Genomic DNA, 22,537 nt, shown 5'->3' with positions numbered 1-22,537 from the left:
TTCAAGTTTTAACTTATTAGGCATCCCGAAATTTATTTCTGTATGTCTATATCATAGTGAAAGAAAACTGTTAACTTTGAATTTCAAACCTTTTAAACCAAGTGTAACTAAAAGATTGAATTGAGATTATGTAGCTAGGTGAATATTCCAGTAAACGGTATCAATGAATTACTACTCATTATGCTCCATTTTTATAGATTTTGTAACATAAAGCAATTATCTATTTCATTAAAGATTGCTCGACATTAAATTTTAAAATCCAAATAATTTCAAATCTATATAGTATATACATAATTTGAGAAAATTAGAAATATAAAATATAGGTTTATAATATAACCAATTGTGACAAAACTAGTTTCGATAGAATAAATGAAAATAATGTTAAAACTATCTGGAATTTTTTCAGGAAGTTCCACTTTATCTCATAAAAATATCACTTTAAGTATTTTCGCGCTCTGTTTCCTGATGGATATTTCAAGATCTACAACGATATGAATATTTTCATATCTGTATTTCCTGTAAAGATAACTTTTTACAATAAAGGCAATTCAATGCCGTTCTTAATATTATGACAGCGACGATTCTTATGGTCCAACGAGTAATGCTGATTCACTTTTGTCTTAAAAAGAGTCATGTTGCATGTGAGAAATGAATAATCAGAGGAGGTAAGAAGAATAATTTCATTGGTAGGATATGATAGTTGTAACAATGGTAGCAATGTTAATATATCAGAAGTATGGATACGTTATTCCTCTGTATTACCGTGATTGCTAGCAAAACATGTGTTGAATATATAACTATGTGTTATGTGACGTGTGGTACATCTATTTTGTGCAGAAATCCTATGTGCCACTTGGGGTAAACATCGCTGTCATGACAAATGACCGCGCATCTGTGACTATATTATTAGGCATGACGTCTGCTTTGGGATTTTCACCGTGAAACAAAAGATTGATGCTCCACCTTTACATTGTATTTGCATAATCTACTACAGATCGGGATAGAAAATGAAGGTTGTCATGGGCTACAATGCAGAAGAAAAGAGACGGACTAGAATGGAGCATGAAGGTTTTTATAGGGTTAGATAAAGAAAGATGCAGCAAAGAACCGGGCTGGCATTGCAGGTGAAGAGAGTCATAGGCTTATAATGCCGGTGCAAATATATGGACTGTCATGGCAATGAGAAAATAAGTTTGTTCTGGACTTACTTTGCGGAAGCAAAGAGAAGGAGACCTATTATGACGACGCAATGAGATGGACTGACAATGTGCAGTGTGAATAGAGACTATTTTATAGTTGAATTGCTATAGTAATGAAAGGGACTGTTACTTAAAATTAAGACTCTCAAAGACGTCTTTTCTTCTGCATTTTAACCCATGGCAAAGTCCAAAGCAACGAGATCGACTGACATAGTGAATCTAAAGCTGCATTATATTACTGAAGTAAAGAAACGGCCTTGCATTGCAAATAAAGGCTGTCATAGAAATATGATGCAGAAGCAATGCGATGGACCGCCATAGCGAATGAGAGCTGTCTGAATTATATCATTGAAACAAAGAAATAGACATGCATTGAAAAGAAGACTTTCATAGACGTATAATGCCGCAGCAAAAAGATGGACCATATTGGTGAATGAAGGGCGTCTTAGATATATATATATTGCTGAAGCGAAGAAACGGATTTTCATTCAAAGGTGGCTGAAATATATACGTCGTGTTCTTGGCTATAAAAACACCTCAGAAGTTAGTTTTATAACATTTCAACCATGATAAATCTGAATTACTTCCTGTTCCATAATGGTTAGAGTTTTATTATGTATCTAACAGCTGCCTTAAATTTCTGTCTCCTAATTTTCAGTTATACTTATAATGTAATACTGATTCAAACACTTAGAGTCTTGCATAAATGCGTCTGTTGTTGATAGACTGCATCAAACTTTGTACCTGGTTTTCTAAAAGATAGCACGTAGTTCGTAAAATATGAAACGGAATTTTAGCTATTCTTGTGCATAGAAAGCGCAAAGCTTAGATAGCCTATTAAGTAGTTAAAATGGAATTCTAGGCACTCTTTTTCAGATAAATGGAGAAGCTTAGATAATTAATAAACCATGACACGAAAGTTTAATCATTTTTGTCCAGAGAAAAGGAGTGTGTGCAATTTGGATTTTTAACGTAGTTTTAAAAACATTTCAGTCATATCGCTACGATGTCTGCAGTGTGGTAGTGTGTAGTGATGTCTAGCAGAAAGGTATCATGACGCAGACATGTAGCATGATGTCCCACCCGGTCACATTATCCTGACACCAGGCCGAAGAGTCCTAGCACCAACCTCTTAGTGCAGACAGCCTAGCGAGGCAGCTGTTATTACCATTTTTACAAGTCTTCGGTATGACTCGGCCGGGCTTCGAACCCGCGACGTCCCGCATAGAAGGTGGACGCTCTAACCACTAGGCCACCACTCCGGTGCCAGTGCACAGGAGAAGCTTGCTATGATTTCTAGGGATATGTCATACCCTTGCCATGATTTCCTTTGATGTTTCGTACACTGTATTTTGATTTATTGTGATGTATCATACCCTGTAATTTTATTCCATGTGATGTGTCATACCCTATACTATGATTTTTTGTGATGCATCATACCCTGCACTATGATTTCCTCAGATGTGTCATATACTGTACTATGATTTTTTGTGATGCATCATACGCTGCACTATGATTTTCTCAGATGTGTCATATACTGTACTATGAATTTTCTTTGATGCATCAGACCCTGCACTATGATTTCCTCAGATGTGTCATATACTGTACTATGATTTTTCTTTGATGTATCACACCTTCTTCGAAAAGCCTAACCCATCGTAATTATATGACTTTCTACAGTATGTTTGACGTTAGTGTCAAGTTCTAACATCTTCCATATTTCTAAAATGATTATTATGTATACGGTAGCTTCATTACATTTATCAACATGTTTTCATAACATAGTGATTTTTAGAGTGTTCTATAACTCATTGCAACTCTTGTAAACCGACCTTTTAAAGTCTTTGAAACCAGTCACGTAAAGTAGGTATCTTGGTTGCAGAAACGATGCTTGCCAACACCATTTCACTCATGCTTGTGACCTGGAAATGTGACCTGTTTATATGACGAATAATACACACGAAGCTGTCTATTCAAGATAATGTACCCTTACATTGTTTTCAAACAGAGAGCCCTTCTCAAATGTCGGACTAACATATCAAGTTCAACTTCCACCGAAAGTCAGAAAAAGCGATATATTTGACTGAATTCTTTCTTTTCTTGTAATATAAAGGTCATCTTTTCTCACAATTTCATTCTGAGACGTGAGTTGTTTCATGTCATTTTTAAAAAATATGCTATTTTTAGAGAAACTATTAACTCTGACATTTTATGATCATGTTATACAAGGGGATAATTATCCAACTAAAGCATAGTCAGGTGTGAGCAATACCTCACGCGAGATAGCAGATTTTTACAACTATATTCCCGCTTATCTAAAGTAAAATAAAGTGTATTGATAGGCAGTGAGCAGTGTCAATCAATATATGTTTGAGACCAAATCGTATGGGCGATGTTCCAATACCTTTTTATAAAAAAAGGGGTTCTTTCAAATCATATTTGAAAACAAAGTTGTTTTTCGATTCAACTATTAGAAAGAATAGAAAGGATCGCCATTGATATAAGACAATACTACTGTAGTCCGTTACGCACGTTTTATTTTGTTTGGAACGGATTTCACTTACACCGAAAACAACAGACTGCATAATGACATGTAAGTAATTGTAGAATTAAAAAGGTAATGACCCTTTAAAGTCACGATTTTGAGGAGGACAGTTCTTTACAACACTCTTTTTAAACGAAAAGAAAGATACACAGTGACTTTTCAACTCATTGCTTGATATTCTGGAGGGAAATATTAAGTAACCAATCCCATAAAGACACAAGCGTTTCTAATTCCATTTTCAGGTGCATGACATAAGCTTTTAGCAAATAAAACGACATATCACTAGGGCACTTTAACTAAAACCAGTTATATATTAGAGTGTATATGCAGATATAGCTTTGCATGGTATTTTGTTTAAAATTATGTTCATAAAGTTTTTTGCTTTGTTAACAATACAGTATACGTACAATCCTTAACGAGCATCGAACCAGTTTCAAAATGATACATCCGAAGTACAGAAAACAGACTGGGCTTTAATCTTTTATAACATATACCGATGCCTGAAAGATCAGCTTGCTTCAACGCCGTGCAGTGCCGCAAAGCAATGCATTGTGCTTCAATTTGTATCGGCACTAAATATATTACACGAGATGTTGTGATGCTAAACACCAAACCAAACTCAATACCCCCTCCCATTTTGTTCAGCTCTGATGTCATGGTTGTATGCAAACTTACCCTTTTGACTTTTGTTCGGCAGTCCAACTGCCTACAGAAAGACATAGGCACGCCAGATAGATTATTCACATATTATTGAAATATTCATAAATCTAGCCTACCACCCAAAATACCTCATGTCCATTTTATGATTCAAATACATTTACTCTCAGAAAGAAAAAGTAAAAGCGGCGTTTTATAAATCTGAAATAGAAAGTTCGAGAAGTCGATTATAGTTTGTATATGTGCTCTCAATCCTAGTCTTCTTTTATATTTGCTTCTGTAATTCCTGTCTAGTTCAGTTATCTCTGCATTGTATATGTTACTTCTTGTGAGGTTGAATTTCATTTCGATAGTTTCAGGAGTTTATAACCGTATAGTTCTCGTACACTTTGAATTTCATTTCGATAGTTTCAGGAGTTTATAACCGTATAGTTCTCGTACACTTTGGATTTCAAAAGTTAATGCATTGGTGTAAATTTGATTATCTTCCCGAATTTGGATTTAAATATCATTGTCGGTGATTCCAGCTATGCCACTGGACACCACAGAGAATCCGCAATCAGCTCATTTCACTTTGGAATACGTCGATTCTACAGAGACTCACCACATACATGTTCGCCTCTGTTATTCCTTCCTCCAATTATCTCGTAAATGAATATGATTTGTAAATCACGCAAATTAAATGTGTGTGTGTGTGTGTGTGTGTGTGTGTGTGTGTGTGTGTGAGAGAGAGAGAGAGAGAGAGAGAGGAATTTGAAATTTGAAAAGAAATTTGGTTCTGTTTGAGACATTAAACAAATATTGTTATAATAGCGTTACAGCCGTTTCTAACCGCAGGCGGGAACAATATTGTGTTAGATACTCCGTAACCAATTGCGCAATCACAAAATAAAGTTATTTTGGTCTCTTAGTGTATTGCAAAAGGTATTCTCATTCACAAGAAATCAAGTCATGGGATAAAAGCTATATCTTGATTTTAAAATGTATGACACTGTAGTATTCATGTCATGTGCTTGTAGTGGTACATGCATAGAACATCTTGATTTTCAGAAAACGTCACGACACAAACATTGACTTGTCATTGGCAAGTTGAGTGCTTGTGTCTTACAAATACTATGCTTTAGGCCGTATACTAAATAGCAGCCATAAAGCCATTACGTGTTTTGCAACAATACGTAGACGCACACGAACAATAACCGCGCTATACCGCTTGGACCAGACGCTTCGCTTTTTTGTGAGTAACTAGAATAATATCATAACATTGTCTACATTTTCGAAACTGTCATACAATATTTTGCTTTCCTCTTTACAGTGTTTGACATTGGAATGGTGATACTTGACTCGCGCTTACTTGGTATGTTTCATTTTAATTAATTTTCTAAAATAATAATAATAATAATAATAATAATAATAATGAACAATTTAAAGGGTTCATTGTATATAATCATAATAAAATTGAAGATCATATAGAACTAATGAAAGGTTTCTTTTTGCAATGTGATAAGTCAGTATATGTTGATCTTTTCGAGGCATTTAATGATGATGGTCATTTTTGTGATGATGATGATGATGGTGGTGGTGGTGAAAATTATGTCGGTTATTACTGTCATTATTATCGTGGTTTTATTTTTGTTTTGTTTTGAAAGTATCTTTGACAATGATTAAGATTTACACATTGCTTAAATGTTAATTTAGCTTTCATATAAATATTGAGAAGTATACTATATATTTTCTTTAATAGTAAATAAAATATTTTTATTTACTTTTGTAAGATATTACCTACTTAATACAGTACATATATTCATATTCAGATATGGTATCGTAAAAGTTTTATCCATGAAGCGTTAGAAATTATAAAGAGCAAACGATAGATTTTTAAATAAGTTTGTTCTTTATTGTCTGCTACTCAACATATTTAACAAATCTCTACAATTCTGGATATTAGTGCTTTGTAATCAAGAAATGTTCATGCTATATCAAAATTGTCTGGAGATACTTCTTGTGTTTGTATTTGGTAATTCTTATCAAACATGGAAATCAAATTAACTGTTTGATTCTTTTTCCCACTGTTATTGAAAATAAATAAATTGCGTATATTTCATATATTGGTATTGTGACACAGAGGTGACAATATCTTCTAGAGATTCATTCGTAAGTTGTTTAATGTATTCTGGCCACACGTCTGCTGGACATGTCCAGATTGTACTGCTAGCATGATCAGCAATTATTCTAGAAAAGAACTTCCATTTATTCACATATTATTGAAACCAATCGTTTGATATTGTACAGACAAAATATATGCCATGATGCTTTCTTTTCTTTGCTTATTAATTCGAGGTATTAGCATAAGAAAATGTTATTATTATTTATAAAAATAACTTTTGTTATGTTGGTACGTTACTAGCTGAAAATGTGCAGACGAGCTACCAATTGCTCGTGTTAGTTGGGGTGTGTTGATTTTCTTTTGTAATTTTAACGTGGCTTTAACACATGTCAGTCATATCGCTACAATGCCTGGACTGAGGCAGTTTATAGTGAGGTCCCAGTCTAGCACTGGGGTATCATGCCGCAGACATGTAGCATGATGTCCCACATAGTCACATTATCCTGACATCAGGCCGACCAGCCCTAGCACTAACCTGGTAATGCTTTGCGCCAAGCAAGGCAGCTGCTAGTACCATCTTTAATGTCTTTGGTATGACTCGGCCGGGGAATCCGACACGTTCCACATCCGAAGCGGACGCTCTAACTAAAAGGTCATTGGAGCAGTCTAGCTCGTGTAAGTTTTCAAAGCTAGATGTTTAGCTTATCTGAGAAAGTTGTCTCATATGAGCAGATTTTATCTATGTGAAAGCTCGCAGGAACGGCTATGAATTCTCACCTGTTAAAATGTACAGAAAAAACTATGTTATATCTCGTGTGAGCTTCTCAGAATCAATATTATGACAATTACCTATGGGGAGTTCTTAACCAACTGTACCCAACTGTTCTTACAAATTTATTGGATTGTTAGGATAGTAAATACTTATTATGTTCATCATTAGAAGATACGATTTTAACTAATCGTTGTTATCTCCCTTTAAACTGTTCAGAACTGTTATTCATTTATTATTCGCTTGCAAAACGTCAGAGAGCATCCTGTTATGATGTTTCCTGTCCGTCCGCTGCCAACTTTGTTTGCACCAACTACAGTTACCAAAATTTGCCAATGGTCATTGTTTGGGGGTAAGGAAAACCCCTATCGTTTTTGGGATCAAAAGCTTAATTGTCAAGGTCACTGTAACTGAAAGCCTCATTTTCTAGGCACAGTATCTTGCGTTCTCTACCTTCTACACTTGCCGCACTTTGTAGATATATTACTCTTTGGGTTACAAAAAAACCGGCCACGTCAGTGACCAAATGGTCTCAGATAAAAGTCGCTTCAAAAAGATGATATCGGCACAATTTCTTGAGCGCTCCACCATCAATGGTTACCAAATGCGTTGAATATATTATATGTTCGTTAATGTAAAAGTCAAATTCGGGGCAGAAGGTTTAAAGTCAAGGTTACAAAAACTAAATTAGCACATTGACAAAAGCTCTACATCACAAACATCAACTACAGTTTTGAAGTAACAAAGAAGTCTGTTGATGCTAGGAACAAGGGTAAAGGTCATTATGACTGAAACAAATGATTTCGCCCGATAACATAAGTTCTGAATTATAGTCCTGGACCAAACTGTGGGGATGGTTTGCATTAGGATTTTTAAAAGTCCTGTATATTTCGGGTCAAATATATCAAGGTCGATGGGACCGAAGATAAGTTTTAAAAAATTCTATACAAAAATTAATGTCATCAAAATAAAGAACCTTTTAACATGTGGATGGCATATCATTCTCCGGTCGTGATATGCTTTTTTTTTCTTCAGTATCCTCCTTGCTATCATAGAGCAAGGATGGGATACAGATGAGGCTGTGGTTTATTTAAATGATCAATTGTATTGCCAGTAATCATCAGTGTGATACATTTAATTACACGATTTCTCTCTTGTTTGTTGTGAAATGTTAATTGTGAAACATTAATTGTAATTATAGCTTTTTAGGTGTTGAGGATCTATCTGTCAAAATATTTTTAGATACATTTACGATTTCTCTTGTGGATTTCCAGGTTAGCATCTGACATTACATAATATTGTTTCTAAACTGTTGGTCTGTTGGAAAAAATGAACATACTGAAATGTTTCCTCTGTTTTTTGTAGGTGTTCCGACAAGCTGTCCTAGTTACCCGACGGTTGAACTAGAAGACAATTGCCCTAATCGCAGACTGGACTAATACGGGGTAATGTTTATATGTACAGTGGAATGCAGTATCAATGTGCAGCTGGAAGTAGCTGGAAGGCCAGCAGGTTAAAATCCCTGTACTTGTAGTCCTGATTAATGACATTGTGAAAAATCACCAAGTGGTTCAGGCCTAGATCATGGAACCAGTCCAGCTTGAACCTACGGCTAAAATTGAACCCGCTGTCATGTTTGATTACCAGTCACCATGGATACCAATCGCTGCAATAGTCATCTCTAGCATCATTGTTAGCCTATCATTTCTAGCAATTTACTTTTTATGTGATAAGAAGATAAAGGTTGTGACAGACATTATTTTACCAAAACCTGATCTAGGTACAACAATAACATTTCTTGGCAACACGGAAAAAACACAGAAGAAAGTAAATAAGGCACAAACCTTACAGCTGACTGCAGTTGTGTTACTCGTACTGTATATGATATATGCATTATTATTTACATTCTCCACTATGTTTGCTGTTTTATATCTACTACAGAATCATAATGTTGCTAATATTACTCTTGCATCAAATACAAGTGCAAAACTGCAGAACTGGATTCAGAGTGAACTGCGGCGCATGAAAATTTATGAAGAAAGGGAAACATTGCGTATCCTTAATCTGACACGAGAGCAACAGGAAGAATGCTCGTGTTATCTCAACAAGTCCCTCAATGATGCAATCCAACAGCAACAAGAAATACTTAGGCAAAACCTCTTTGAAATGTATCAACCAAATGGAACAATCCAGTTGACAATTGAACATTATTTTCAGAAAATGTATGAACATTATCATAAGCAAAAAGTGGAATCTATCACTGACATCAGTGATACATTAACCAAACATCTGCACCAGATGCACACGAGCTATGCTGCTTACATGAGAAAAGTTGCAGAAAACGGCTGGCTGAAGTTTCCTAGAGAAGTTTTCCTGAAGCAGCTTTATGATGAGGGCCAAAACATAAGCAAGGACAGTGACGAACTGGAGGAATTCATGGCCTGGATGGAGATTGATAAAGTGAAGGAAGTCATGGGCGATAATGACTACATTTTGAATAGGTAAGTATTTGTTCTCGTACATCCTAGTTTAAAACTTCATGCGATCTGTATGGATATTTCTATTTTCCATTGTTGAATGTATACCGAAATATTGTCTCAAGTACACTAAAATCACACAACCTCTTAAATGTATACCGAGATCTCATATGTCGTATACTGGGATCTCACACATTGTTTCAGGAACACAGAAATTTCAGTTTGTCTGAAGTACTGTCAGTGATATAAATATTGGAATTACAAAGGTGATCATGGAGATGGAGGACATTATGAATCTGCATTAAAATGACCCATTACATTTTCTTTAACACACTGGGAGTCAGGATCGATCCCAGAAACGGAAGGAAAATTAAAGACAAATAAATTATTGCTGCCAAGCTGATGGTTCCGTCTTTTCAAACTTAGAACAAATACGTTTTGAAAACGCTACACTTCGGTGCAAACATCACATACTCAAACAAATAATAAATAAGGTCCGTTTGACTTTAATTTCGGTACAAAGCTATTTACATTTGAATGTAATTTTCGGCTGCGTGCATGGGGAAAACATTTACTTAATCTATTTAGTCTCTATGTCATACAAAGTTAGGACCCTTTGCTCTAATAATGAATCAGATTAGGGAATAATATAATCTTAAGTTTCATTGTGAATTTTCGTCTCCGAATTTATAGATTACTAAAGATGATGCCTTCAATTGATGTATCCCGCTTGCATGCTAGTGCTCCTGTTTCAGCCAGCGGTTCAAGGCCAGTATCAATTAGCTGGTTTACATTTATCTCACACTCCAAGTTGAGTGATCTCGATATTATCCGGCAAGACCAAACAGACTTCCCAGACATCTTTAGACAACCAGATGAAAAAATCTCCAATAACATGAAACAAATTCTTTACCCCGTCGTTATTGGGGTGTTTGTTTTTCTAGACATTTTTATTTTGGCTAAACGTTTCTTTTGGGCCTTGAAATGCTTGCAGAAGTTCAAGAAAGGGGTTAGGGACAGTATACCTACAGACTCTATTACAAGAAAAATTCACTTTATTCTGACTGGAAGTGGCTACGAAAAGACTGATGATACAAGTGAAGATCTGTATCAATTTTATAACAAAAAAATGGAGGGTTTTTGGGGCGAGAAGCCTGAACTGTACTTTTTATATTGTCAAACTTCACCAAAGTCTAAAGAGGACGTTTTACATGAAATGTGGTCTCAAAAACAGAGTGTGACACCAAAGACATCCACTGTCAAGAAGACGTCCTATGGAGCAGCAATGAATTTGATAGAACGTTTGCAAAAATATACAACATGTCTCTACAGACTTTTAATTTCTCGGTTTTTCTGGAAATTTACACTGTTATGTGCCTTCTTTCTATTTCTTTGTTTTATAACCAAAGCAACCGATGAACTTGTCACTTTGGAGACGGCTTCATTTCTGACAGATACTGAAACTATGTTAAATATCTTGAGAAGTCAAAACAGAATGACCAGTTCTGTAATAGTTCAGTATTGTGATCATCTGAACAGGTTTCTGAGAGAGTATCAGAGAGATTTAGACAAGGATCTGGAGTCCATAAACTACCTGATACAGGGATTTTTGACTGAACAGGTGAGTGTCAATGTTACTAATGCATAATTAGAGCTTTTTTTTCTAGTGTTCATCCGGACCAGGTATTTGGACACGATCCCAATCCAAAATATCTTATACGTTTCCCAATTCTAAGTTTACTTTTCGTACTTTTGACGTTATTGTTCCTAATTTCAATTATGTTCCTATAGCGGAGAAATCTGGTCTTCAAATATGAAAATCAAGGTGAAATTTCGATAAATTACCAATATTCGCGCAGTAAACAATGTCAGTCTCAAACTGCCTATAGAGCTGCCATCACATAATGGCAGGTCTCAGAATAATTCTCTGACATCACATATAGCCAAGTCTAAGACTAATTTCTGTTATGCCATTACATAATTCCAAGTCTCACACTGCCTACAGGATAGACCCAGATCTCCAATCACATAAATGTATGGCTTACAATAGCTTAATGTTACGAAACTGGAAGCATATCGTCTCCAACGCTGAAGGTATGCTGAGAGTTATGGTAATAAGCTTTCTTGTATTTAAATCTAGTAACTGCACACGTTGATGAACACTATGTTTGTATATGAATTAAACAAGAGAACTCTTATTACCAAAAGAAACATGCAGCTTCATGTTTATCATTATAAATGGATTTTACATCCCTCCCCTTTTTGTACGTTTCAAAATTCATTACAGCAAGGCAATCACTACTGAGATTGACTTTCGATGATTTGTTGATTAGCCAGACACATCTCGTATATTTGAATCCAACCCCTGGGAGGGGGTTGTAGGTGCAGAGATGGATACATATTACTATTAACTATAAAACAATGCGCTGGTTTACCAAATTTACAAATTGTCTGTAATAACAATAATAAAATTAATAATTTGATTATTCTCTGTTATCAATTAAATGCATCCCGGATGGGGTAGGTCGTGGTAAATTACAACATTTACCTACCAGTTAAATAGTCTGTGCTTTATGATCATCTTGGCATTCGAATGTTTATAAGGCCTTCTTTTCAAAAGGTTTTACTTTGAAAATCTTCAAAATTCAGGTTTATGACGACATGACCGTCTTGTAAGTTCTTTAGCAAATCTCGCATATCCATCTGGTTTGTCAATACACTCTGTACCAAAGATTCCGGCCGAAATAAGACAAAGGTCACTTTAAGAAGTAGTTTACATAAAACATTTGACTGTAGCGTAATGTAAAAACATAAACTGATGACAGCACACATAACCGATTGGTAAAGAGGGACATTAGTACTCCAGACATTGATCAACGAACGTAGCATTGCACACATCACAGAAATCCATTTGCTACAGTGTTACGGTGTTTGTTTTCTACTGATCTCAGATATATGAAGTTATGGTTACAATGCACTGGTCAGTCATATAACTTCTTATTTATCATTCAAGTTAAATTCTTTCAGACAAATACATTAAAGAGAATAGTTTCAAGCTTGTGCAGCCTGGGCAGAGACAACACCTGTGATAGATTTCCTGTTGACACAACGACATTCGTTCTCACTAACTGCCAACTGTTATCCATACAGCCTCAATATTATTCAGGTAAATTGTGTTCGATGTTTCATGTCAACCTGAAAAAGCTATAGATATTTAGATGATTGTTGTTGTTGTTGTAGGTTTTAATACCATTTTCGGCACAAGATAGGCTATACATGGCGGCCAGTATTAATTGTGGAGGAAGAACCCTGGAAATCCCCGGAAAGAACCACCGACCCTCGAGAAGCTACTGGTAAGCTTTCCCACATCCAAGACTCGAACCCAATCAGACAGAGGTGAGATGGCAGTGATCCGTAACGGAGAGCGCTTTAGACCACTCGGCCATTTAGATGAAATGTGCCACAAACGTTCACATTTCTGAAAGTTACAAATCAAAATCAAGATATTTTTCAGACAACGTTTCAGGTATATTGGGCATTTTAGTTTTTGAATAGACGAACTATTGTCCGTGGTCCATCATTTGTCCTTCCATTAGTACAAGGTTCCTATCGCAAAACCTCCTTAACTACTTGGACTTTTGTCATACAACTTTACAATACATCCATCTCAATGTTTAATTAGTCCCAACTGGACACGGTGCTACTTGGACGTCTTTTATGGTTACCACAATCTAAATTATTGAAAATCGTATCACTAACTCCTAATAAATGCATGGTCATATCACCACGGAGTTTTCACTAAGGCTTATGAAGTCTTGTTGGTCCTACCTGAAAACAGTGCTGATCTGACAGCTGTTATAGCCACAATTGCAGAAATATTAATAATCGTGTTGTAGCTACTTTTCCTGACACTATAAGTCATATTGACATGTGGTTTTCACCAGGAAAATCTGTATGATACCTAGCTTTTCCTAAATGAAAATAAGTACCGATTTGACCTCAATCATGGCAACTATAATAACCATCTTGAAATTATTATTTTCATTATTTCTCCTAAATAGTAAATCACGTCTATTGTGGGTTTTCTCCAGAACACCGTTTATGGTATCTGGTTCAAATGTATTGAAAACTATGCGCAACCGTCATCGAATATCTCCACCATATTCGTCATACTGAAAATCATATTATAATTGCTCCTCTAAAATTGATGGTCATAATGACATACGGGTTTAACAGATCTATTATATCTTCTTGGTCATAAATAAAAACGGTGCCAATAAAGACATATCACATGGCTGACACATATAAGATATCAAAACCTTTTTTTGTCCCTAATTCTCCTGATTGGATGGAAATGCTGGCATTCTGTTTAGCACCCAACTTCGTCTAATGGTATCAAGTTTGTCAAATATGAAAATGGTTGCAGTCTTACATCCAGTATGGCCAAGATAGCGACTAATTTGAAACTCTTATTGCTCAAGAAAATGTGAGATTATTTCAACACGCATCAGTCGAGACGAAGTCATAGTTTATCTTGAATTCCTGAAAATTACTTTGCGGCAGTAGAGAGTCAGTCCCATGCAAGTGCCTCGGGCTTATTTCAGCTAACCTCGCTGTAAATACACGTGGGCTTTTAATATGATTTGGCAGGCATGCAGCATGTGCCACGTATGTACATCCACGTTTCCTATGTCAAATTTCTTCGAGAAAACTACCTGACGAATTTCAACCAAATTTAGCTAAATGTGTGTTGGCTTCAACAGCTTTCAGTTGATATCGAAGAATATAGTGTGCCATAAAATGTGACTGCCGTTACTAACGAGAAAAGATACGGTCACAAATTTTTTATTAGATTTGATAAAAATTGTCCTAACGTTTTATCCTCCACGAACTGTACGACGATTATGTAAAATAAGAAATAAAAAGAAGTATTGAACAGAACATATCCAACTTTGACGGAACATTTCTGCCATTAACCCGTTCCGTTTTGTACAACTAATGACAGAATGCATGTTGACATAAAGCGGCACCATTACTAAAAGTAGAACATCTTTGAGCACTTGTTCGCAGAGATTGCAAAGCATAATTTCACCAACGTTTTCAGATTTCTGATACAAAGGGCTTTCAAATATAAAAACGTTATTCTGATCTGCCTTCTGCAAACTCAAAACTACAAACTACTTCTCAAGACCTACTCGACGGAATTTGACCAAACACAAATCATTTGTTAGCAGAAGGGGCTTTAAGATCTGTTCATTTGATACAAATATGCCATCAAATATCATCACCATTACTAAACATGTAAAAGCTTTTCATGACTTCTCTAACATGATTATCATAATGTCACCAAATTCTGCAAAAATCCATCTTGACGAAAAGGTCATTCCGATTTTACAAATGAACTTTAATACTTCCTGGAGTATTATTGCCATTATTAAAAAAACATTAACAAATTACAATAATTTTCGACCAAAATAGTGAGCAGAAGCATTCACAGGATGTGCTAACTTGTGTACCTCTTTTGTAGAAATGTTATTTCACATTCATTACAATTATACCGATCCATCATTAAATATGGTCTTATTGTGGAATATAGAAAACAACTTAACGTGTTTCTTTCTAAACAAAATGTAAACAGCTGTCGCAGAAAGGGTCCTCGTTTAACTGTCTTAAAAGATGTTGACGTGTCAATAAATATGAATCACAAAAAGAATGAGAAAATTCGAAGTTATTATAACAGTGGTATACCCTATCAACTGTATTGAAAGGAATTTACATAGAAAGCAGCCTTCTAATCTAGATTTATTAGTCAACTGTTGTTGCATTTAGCTATTTAGCAGATATCACCTAGCTTAGTTATCTGAGACTCATCTGAACGTGTTGTTTATCCGAAATGCGAACTGTTGCACCTCTGTTTTTACACAGTCAGTAAGAACCTTTTTGAAGAATATGAACATTTCACCAGATGACAATAAAACTGATTGTAAAATTATTGATCGTACATGTGGAAAATAATGTCAAAGGATGCCATCTTCCATGCTTTAACCGCTGGAATAACTTTGTTAATAAATTTAATAGAAGGTGGATCTTTCACAACGTACCTCTAATTGAGTGGAACGTCTTTGAGTATATTTATCTGTATTATTTCTAAATTAGTTTTATAAAGTAGGCAACAGAACGTCCTTCTTTTTTATTATGGTGATAATCTTCGTTACATATTTCTCGTTTAAGGATTTCAAGAGAGAGTATTCACAGATTATGTATCATCGCAGTTATCACCCCTTGTGACCTTGCTGCGCAGTATTCTTTTCAATACAGTTTATATCCTACTGATGTTTACTTGCCTGATGTTCGTGTGTCAGATACTGGTACGAATCATTTACCTATACCTCCTGAAGTCAAACCGGTTGCAAATCAATCGTGTTTACCAGCGGCCCAGCACTCTCAACCAGCGGCAGGTTCTAGGACAAGCCTTTTGTGACATATTCGATGCTAGTCAGTCTTTTAATGCCGAGAGCTGTGAAAGTGGTGTCTATGAAACATGACATTCAATATATATATGAAAGTGGACAATTGATATTAAATCTTGTCTTAGTGGTCACGTGCGCAATACCTTTTTTGTAATTGATAAAATTTCATTGATAAATTGTATTTGTTATCATGATTTCGTGAGAGGAACACACAATCAGAAATGAGTTTTGATTATATATATATATATATATATATATATATATATATATATATATATATATATATATATATATATATATATATATAATGTGATAAGGTATAATTAATTTGGCTAGGGTCACAAAGGGTGTGACAATTTTGCAAATAATGATATAAATGTTTCCAGTGTTAATACTCTTTTGATGAGAATATTTATCTTCTATATTCAGGAATTCATCTGTCTACTTTGTTGAGAGTGAATGAAATCTCAAACCATGGGTCAGTGTATCCAGTATATGCTAACAATTTACGATTTCAGATATTAAAATGTACTGAACAATCATATCCCCATTTTAGATAGCCATAAAACCAAATAAGCCTATGGCACGGCTGTATTTAGCTTGTGCTGTTTGGTGTCTGTTTGTCAATGCGGATCAAACTTGTTAGCAAATGTGTCTTTTACATTGTTTTATTAAACACATATGTGAGATATCTAAACTAGTAACAATGTGGCTTCATTAGCCACGTGGGTTGAAAGTGTACTTGTCTTCTTCTGAGGAATGGTTGTGTCACGTTTGGCTAAATTTGCTAATAACCAAAACCATGTTCTTAGGCTATTGGAGGAACACAGTATCCTAAAGGAACGTATCGGATGGTAAGATTCAAATTGGTACCATTTTGGTTGCGTGTCTGACATTCTAATTTGATGAGCTAAGGTTAATCCGTAATCAAACATGGAGAGAAATATTACTAAACGTTTGTTTGGGTTGACACCTTTAGCAAGAGTGTGTCTTGGAGGAAAACCTATTTTGAACTTATTCTCTAGTGCGGTTTGATCGCAAATGGCGTCAGGGGTGTTAATTCTATGATTTGCTACTATAGCGTCTTCATCAAAAATACAGGATATGATTTAATGTGTCTACTGTAAGGGCAGATTCCTTTTCTGGAAAGGTACTTTACGATAGTATTCTTTATTTTTTAGGATTATATCATAACAACGAAGCACATATGAGTGATATACTGCATTAAAGCATTTATGTAATGGTGTCTGATTTCAATGTATATCAAACCAACGTATTTAATGTTGTCGTCAACGTTCGACAAATAAAAACAAGGCATTAAACCTATTATCACTCTGAATAACTGTGAAGATGATCGTGTAAAAGTGACGGTTTCACAAACGTGATTTTGCATCATTCATACAAACTATGTTGGTATTTTAAAAAAGGGTTGGCGATAGCTATAGGTTCAGTGGTTGTACAAAATAGCGACATGTATATCTTGTGAGCGTCTTCGAAATGATTAAGGTAAAACCATATTCTAGTTTGTTATAACAAAAGAGAGACAGGAGGCTAAATATATACACTGTAATATTGGAATACTGATTTAAACTATGAAGGTACACATGGATGTAGTGTAATGCTTAATCTTGGTAGAAACAATTTTAGTACACGTACCTGACTTCTCAAATCAGCTGTGGCTAGCGTAGCGTAGTCAACTTTGATTAGCCTTGGTAGCAATATACCTTAATGCATGATAGAGTCTTGCTTGGGGAGCATATTGTACCAAGGATCAGGTTTCCGGAGTGAACAGGTGGAAAACCTACATATGATAGGTTAAACATCTCCAGTCAGGTTGTAATATGTATTTAATGAGAGAGAGAGAGAGAGAGAGAGAGAGAGAACAACTTTCCTTGCAAGACTGTTTTGCCATATCATAACAAATGTGTTCCATAAAAGCATAGTAGCATCCCATGCATACAATCCAACAAACGGCATCCAAAATAGAAACTCCGTTCAGCAACAAATGGCTTGAATGTATCCTAACATGTGTCTTTTAATACAAGACACATGAATTAATTATTGTTTCGCTTGCATTGACAACCACTATATTCAATGTGACCTTTTGTTGTCTTTAACGTGTATCAATTTATCACAATTATTTTTTCAGTGCATCGCAACAGACTTTTATTGTGATTTCGAGATATTTGCAGAGAAAAAAAAAACATACGCTCATCAGAGTGTAAAGTTTGTTAAAACTCTCAATTACCAAGATCACAGTTTTTGGATACGGACAATGTTTCATTCTGATAGGATGTTTGTTTTTACTTAACTTACATCGTGGAAATTTTAGTGCTCAATTTCAGATTCGCTTGATCGCATACAAATATCCATAGTAATTTTACAGAACACTTATTTACGCAATATTTCAAAGAATAATTGATATCAAACGGTACTCTCATTTAAACATCTGGCATGTTTTAATATCACCTTGTCGTTCTGTCAGACATTTTCCAACCCCATAATGAAACGTTTGATAATGTCGAGTTTTAAGTTACCTGCGAATTAGCACAGGGCATGGATCTGCGTCAGGCGTGTCTTTTACATGCATCGAACGTTCCTAAGTAAAACGTATCAGAAACCATATGACCGGTTTTTATTGAATTTGGCAGACGGCATCCATATGTAACCGGCAATCAAGTTCGTATAAAGAATGTTGATCTGCTATCAAATTTGGCCCCATTTCTTAAACATGGAAAAGAGAACAGTCAAAGAGAATTTGATAACATTTGTGAGACAGCTGCCTGGCAGAAAGCCCTTTCAAGTCTACACAAATGATGCCACAGTGATTTAAATTATGGCCACCGTTACTAATAATGGAAACCACCCCATAACCCAACAACAACTACTATTTTTACTTGAATGACTTCTTGTCAGAAACTGCCCTGCACATATTGATCAAATACTACATTTTAGAAACATCATTCTGGCAATAAAAGCTCTGAAATTTGTGCAAATGACGGGATGTAACATGCTAGCTGCTGCACAGAATTTGCTAGCTTTCATAGGAGCCTGCCATTATTGAACAAATAATGCTGAAGTGCCATCAAATATAAACGAAGATACAAAAAGTATGTTTTCATAACATACTCAATTAACAACATTGGAAGAAAGTTAAATTGAAAACACCCGACCAGCCCAATATTTGCCAACTGATATCGTAGTGTGTCAATAGTAGGCAGAATGTTTGAAATATCCTGTCTAATTATCACTGAGGATAACTGTAAAATGTAATTTTGACAAGGACCAGCTGTACTAATCGGTTATGGAAATACTCAGTCTCCTGGTACTCTGTAAGATGCATTATCGGTAGCAGTTGTTTCTCTAAAATTAGGTACTAGTACTGGTCAGTTAGTTATTAGACTTGAAACCTGGATATGTTATATTAACAAATCATTGTACAATAAACTGCAACACAATGGTCTTAAACCATGAGGCCAATGTGTGTTCTAAAATAGTTTGGATGAGAGGGTGCACAATCAGTTTTCTTGCTTCCAAGATATTTGAGAAGGTTTCCTTACAATTTATTTTTTGCATGTGTGCTCTTTTCCCTTGTATGATAAATTAGGGCAGGATGATGTGTATTTTAAATATAATTAGTTTTAAGGATTGAAACGTTTTGTGGTAAATGTCGATCTTTGTCACCCTGTAAATAAAGATTGGTACATTGTCCATAAAGGGTCTATGTTCATTTTCATTTAGCTCTGCTGATAATACAATCATGCAACAAATAGAGATTAGAGATTATGGGATGGCATGTCGTATGTCCTTCCGTCATCCGCTAAACATCCATTCATGATCGCAATCTTGTTATCGTTACACCTCCTAAACAAATATGAGGTTTACCATGAACATTTAAGCACAAATTTATTTCAATGTCTGCTTGCAAATAATGTTGCTCAGACATCCAATATGGCCAGCACATCAACCATCTTGAAAGTTGTGTTGTCTCTACGCCTGAATGGGTGGTTATATAAACTTTGGTTTTCAATAAAACACGTCTTTTGGTGTCCAGTTAATGCTACATGGTGATGGTGCCAAACGGAAATCAAATATAGCCACCAAAGCAGCAATCTTGGAAATGGTACAACTCTTGAAGGGAAATTCATATCAAAATGGGGATTTCTCTTTAAGACATTTGTATGTTTCAAGCTGGCTTTAAACGAAATTGTGCCGACATGACACTCAATATGGCCACTACAATAATCAACTAAAGAATGTTATAGCTACTCATCCTAGATGAAAGAGAACAGTAGTGGCTCATTTGTTTGCAGAGTTGACTCACTGTCGAGCAAGGGTGCAGTTTGGAGTCCTAGCACTGGACCCGCCTGGGTCAGCGACTATGGTATGTTCCTGGGCATGACAGGATACTTCAATTTCCTCAACACTAAGTAGCCTACTTATTTTTCTGTGCCGTACAATATAAAACAAAGCCAACAAATTCTCAGTCGAAACTCATATCGACATTGGATTTTGCCAGACGATTTATTTGATGTCTAGTTGGTACTCAGTGAAAATGATGGCTATCTGACATCCACAATGGTTACCATGACATCATGGCATCCATATTGGAAATCTTGTTGTATCCACTCCTCCTGTCTACGCTCATATCAACCTAGAGTTTTGACCAATTAAAACTAACTAGTCCTAAATTACATCGGTGCCCTGTAAGCATCTAACATAGCTCCCAGAATGAACATATCGAAAATCTTGTAATTAATTCTTCTGATTAAATAGTTATACTGGCAAAGATTCATTACCAAACGTATTTTAATGTTATCCAGTTTGTCCTACATTAACATGGTCCCAATTTTAAATCCAATGTGGTTGCCAGATGAGCTATTATGAAAGTCTTATCATTCAAGAATACCAGCACTTAAGAGTTACAAACGAATTGGTCTATCTTGCACTCATAGAAATGTATTATCAGTTGGTATAACATCAGGCCCATACTATTTCGTTTCATTTAGAACTTTCAGTAAAACAAGAATTGGAACTGGAAACATGACAATATAACATGGCCAGTAATGCATACATTTGGAAAGTGGCGAAAGGTAATATAGATATATTTTGATCAGAGTGAAACCCCTTTCATCACATCAGGAAATAACAATACATATATCTGTATTTACCACAGACAGCTGCGGTAAGGTATCTATCAGTCGTATGTAAGGCAGGATCAACAGTTGGTGCTTTAAGAGTAACATGTACTCATATTTCCGATTTTAATATCAAAGGGTCAAGTGAGCATAAGGTATGGTCCTGTGGAACACCACAAAATAGATTAACTGGGCTGGACTGTAATCCATTTGCAGACACAGATTGTGTCCTGTTGACCAAGTAGGACTTGAACCACAGTAAGGCTGTATCATGAATGCCAAATACATGCTGGAGACGGTGAAGTAATATATCATTGTCTACTGTGTCAAATGCTGCAGACAAATCAAGGAGGGTGAGGACAGTAATTTTTCCTCTATCCAGAGCAGAGAGAATGTCATTACCTTCTTTTAGAAGAGTAGTTTCAGTACTGTAGCAAGGGCGATATGCAGATTGTACGTTGCTAAAAAGACTGTTTGAATTGAGATGAGATACAAATTGGGATAGTGCAACCTTTTCTAAGATTTGTTATAAGAATGGGAGATTAGTAACTGGGCGGTAGTTATTTAAATCGTTATGGTCTAGTGTTGGTTTCTTCAGCAGAGGCTTTACAATGGCGGTTTTAAAAAATGATGGGAATTCCCCGGATGAGAGAGAGATATTTATAACATCAGTTAGTGAAGGCAATACTGGATCTAAGCACTCAAGCATCAGTAATGTTGAAATTGGATCAAGTTCACATGACTTTGGTGCACTCTTCATCACGATTGTACGTACTAAATCCATAAAGACAGGTTCAAATGCTGCTAATGGTTGCAGCTCACATTCTGTATCCCAACTGTATGGTGACGACGAGTCAATTGAAATTGTGTTGTCAATCTTATCTTAAATGGTTTGTACTTTGTCACGGAAGAAATCTGCAAACAGGTCCGGAGGGTCAACTAGAGAGAATGTAGTTGGAAGTGGTGTACATTTGTTCCTTGACATTAGCTTGGTAGTAATCTCGAAAAGCTCTTTGCAGCTGAAACTTTCTATGATCTTAGTACTGTAGTGGGATGTTTGTGACATTCTTCCTAGCGGCTTCATAGATTTGCTTATGAATAGTGAGTCTGTTGGAATGCCAAAGCCTCTCAGCATTACGGCGGTCTCTTTTAGCAGTGCGAAGCTGGTCCCTAACACT

The 22,537-nt window shown here is 35.7% G+C and overlaps 1 protein-coding gene across 2 annotated transcripts; it reads left to right on the top strand.

Annotated features, from left to right (window-relative positions):
- The first annotated feature begins 5,363 nt into the window (after positions 1-5,363).
- LOC149800026 (uncharacterized) lies at positions 5,364-19,938 on the top strand. Of its 2 annotated transcripts, none has more exons than XM_089959545.1 (5): positions 5,364-5,635; positions 8,640-9,775; positions 10,445-11,372; positions 12,779-12,917; positions 15,983-19,938. In XM_089959545.1, the coding sequence occupies exons 2-5, from the start codon at positions 8,859-8,861 to the stop codon at positions 16,294-16,296; spliced, it is 2,298 nt and encodes a 765-aa protein (XP_089815671.1). In that variant the 5' UTR covers positions 5,364-5,635; positions 8,640-8,858; the 3' UTR covers positions 16,297-19,938. The 2 variants fall into 2 exon arrangements, with proteins under 2 accessions (XP_089815671.1, XP_089815672.1); XM_089959546.1 differs by lacking the exon at positions 5,364-5,635 and adding an exon at positions 5,660-5,755.
- Positions 19,939-22,537: the final 2,599 nt, after the last annotated feature.

This window comes from Sinohyriopsis cumingii, chromosome 5 (assembly GCF_028554795.1).
Source record: "Sinohyriopsis cumingii isolate HCF-2022 chromosome 5, ASM2855479v2, whole genome shotgun sequence".
Classification (NCBI taxonomy): domain Eukaryota; kingdom Metazoa; phylum Mollusca; class Bivalvia; order Unionida; family Unionidae; genus Sinohyriopsis; species Sinohyriopsis cumingii.
Note: the sequence above shows the minus strand (reverse complement) of the source record. Positions and strands in the feature narration are given on the sequence as shown.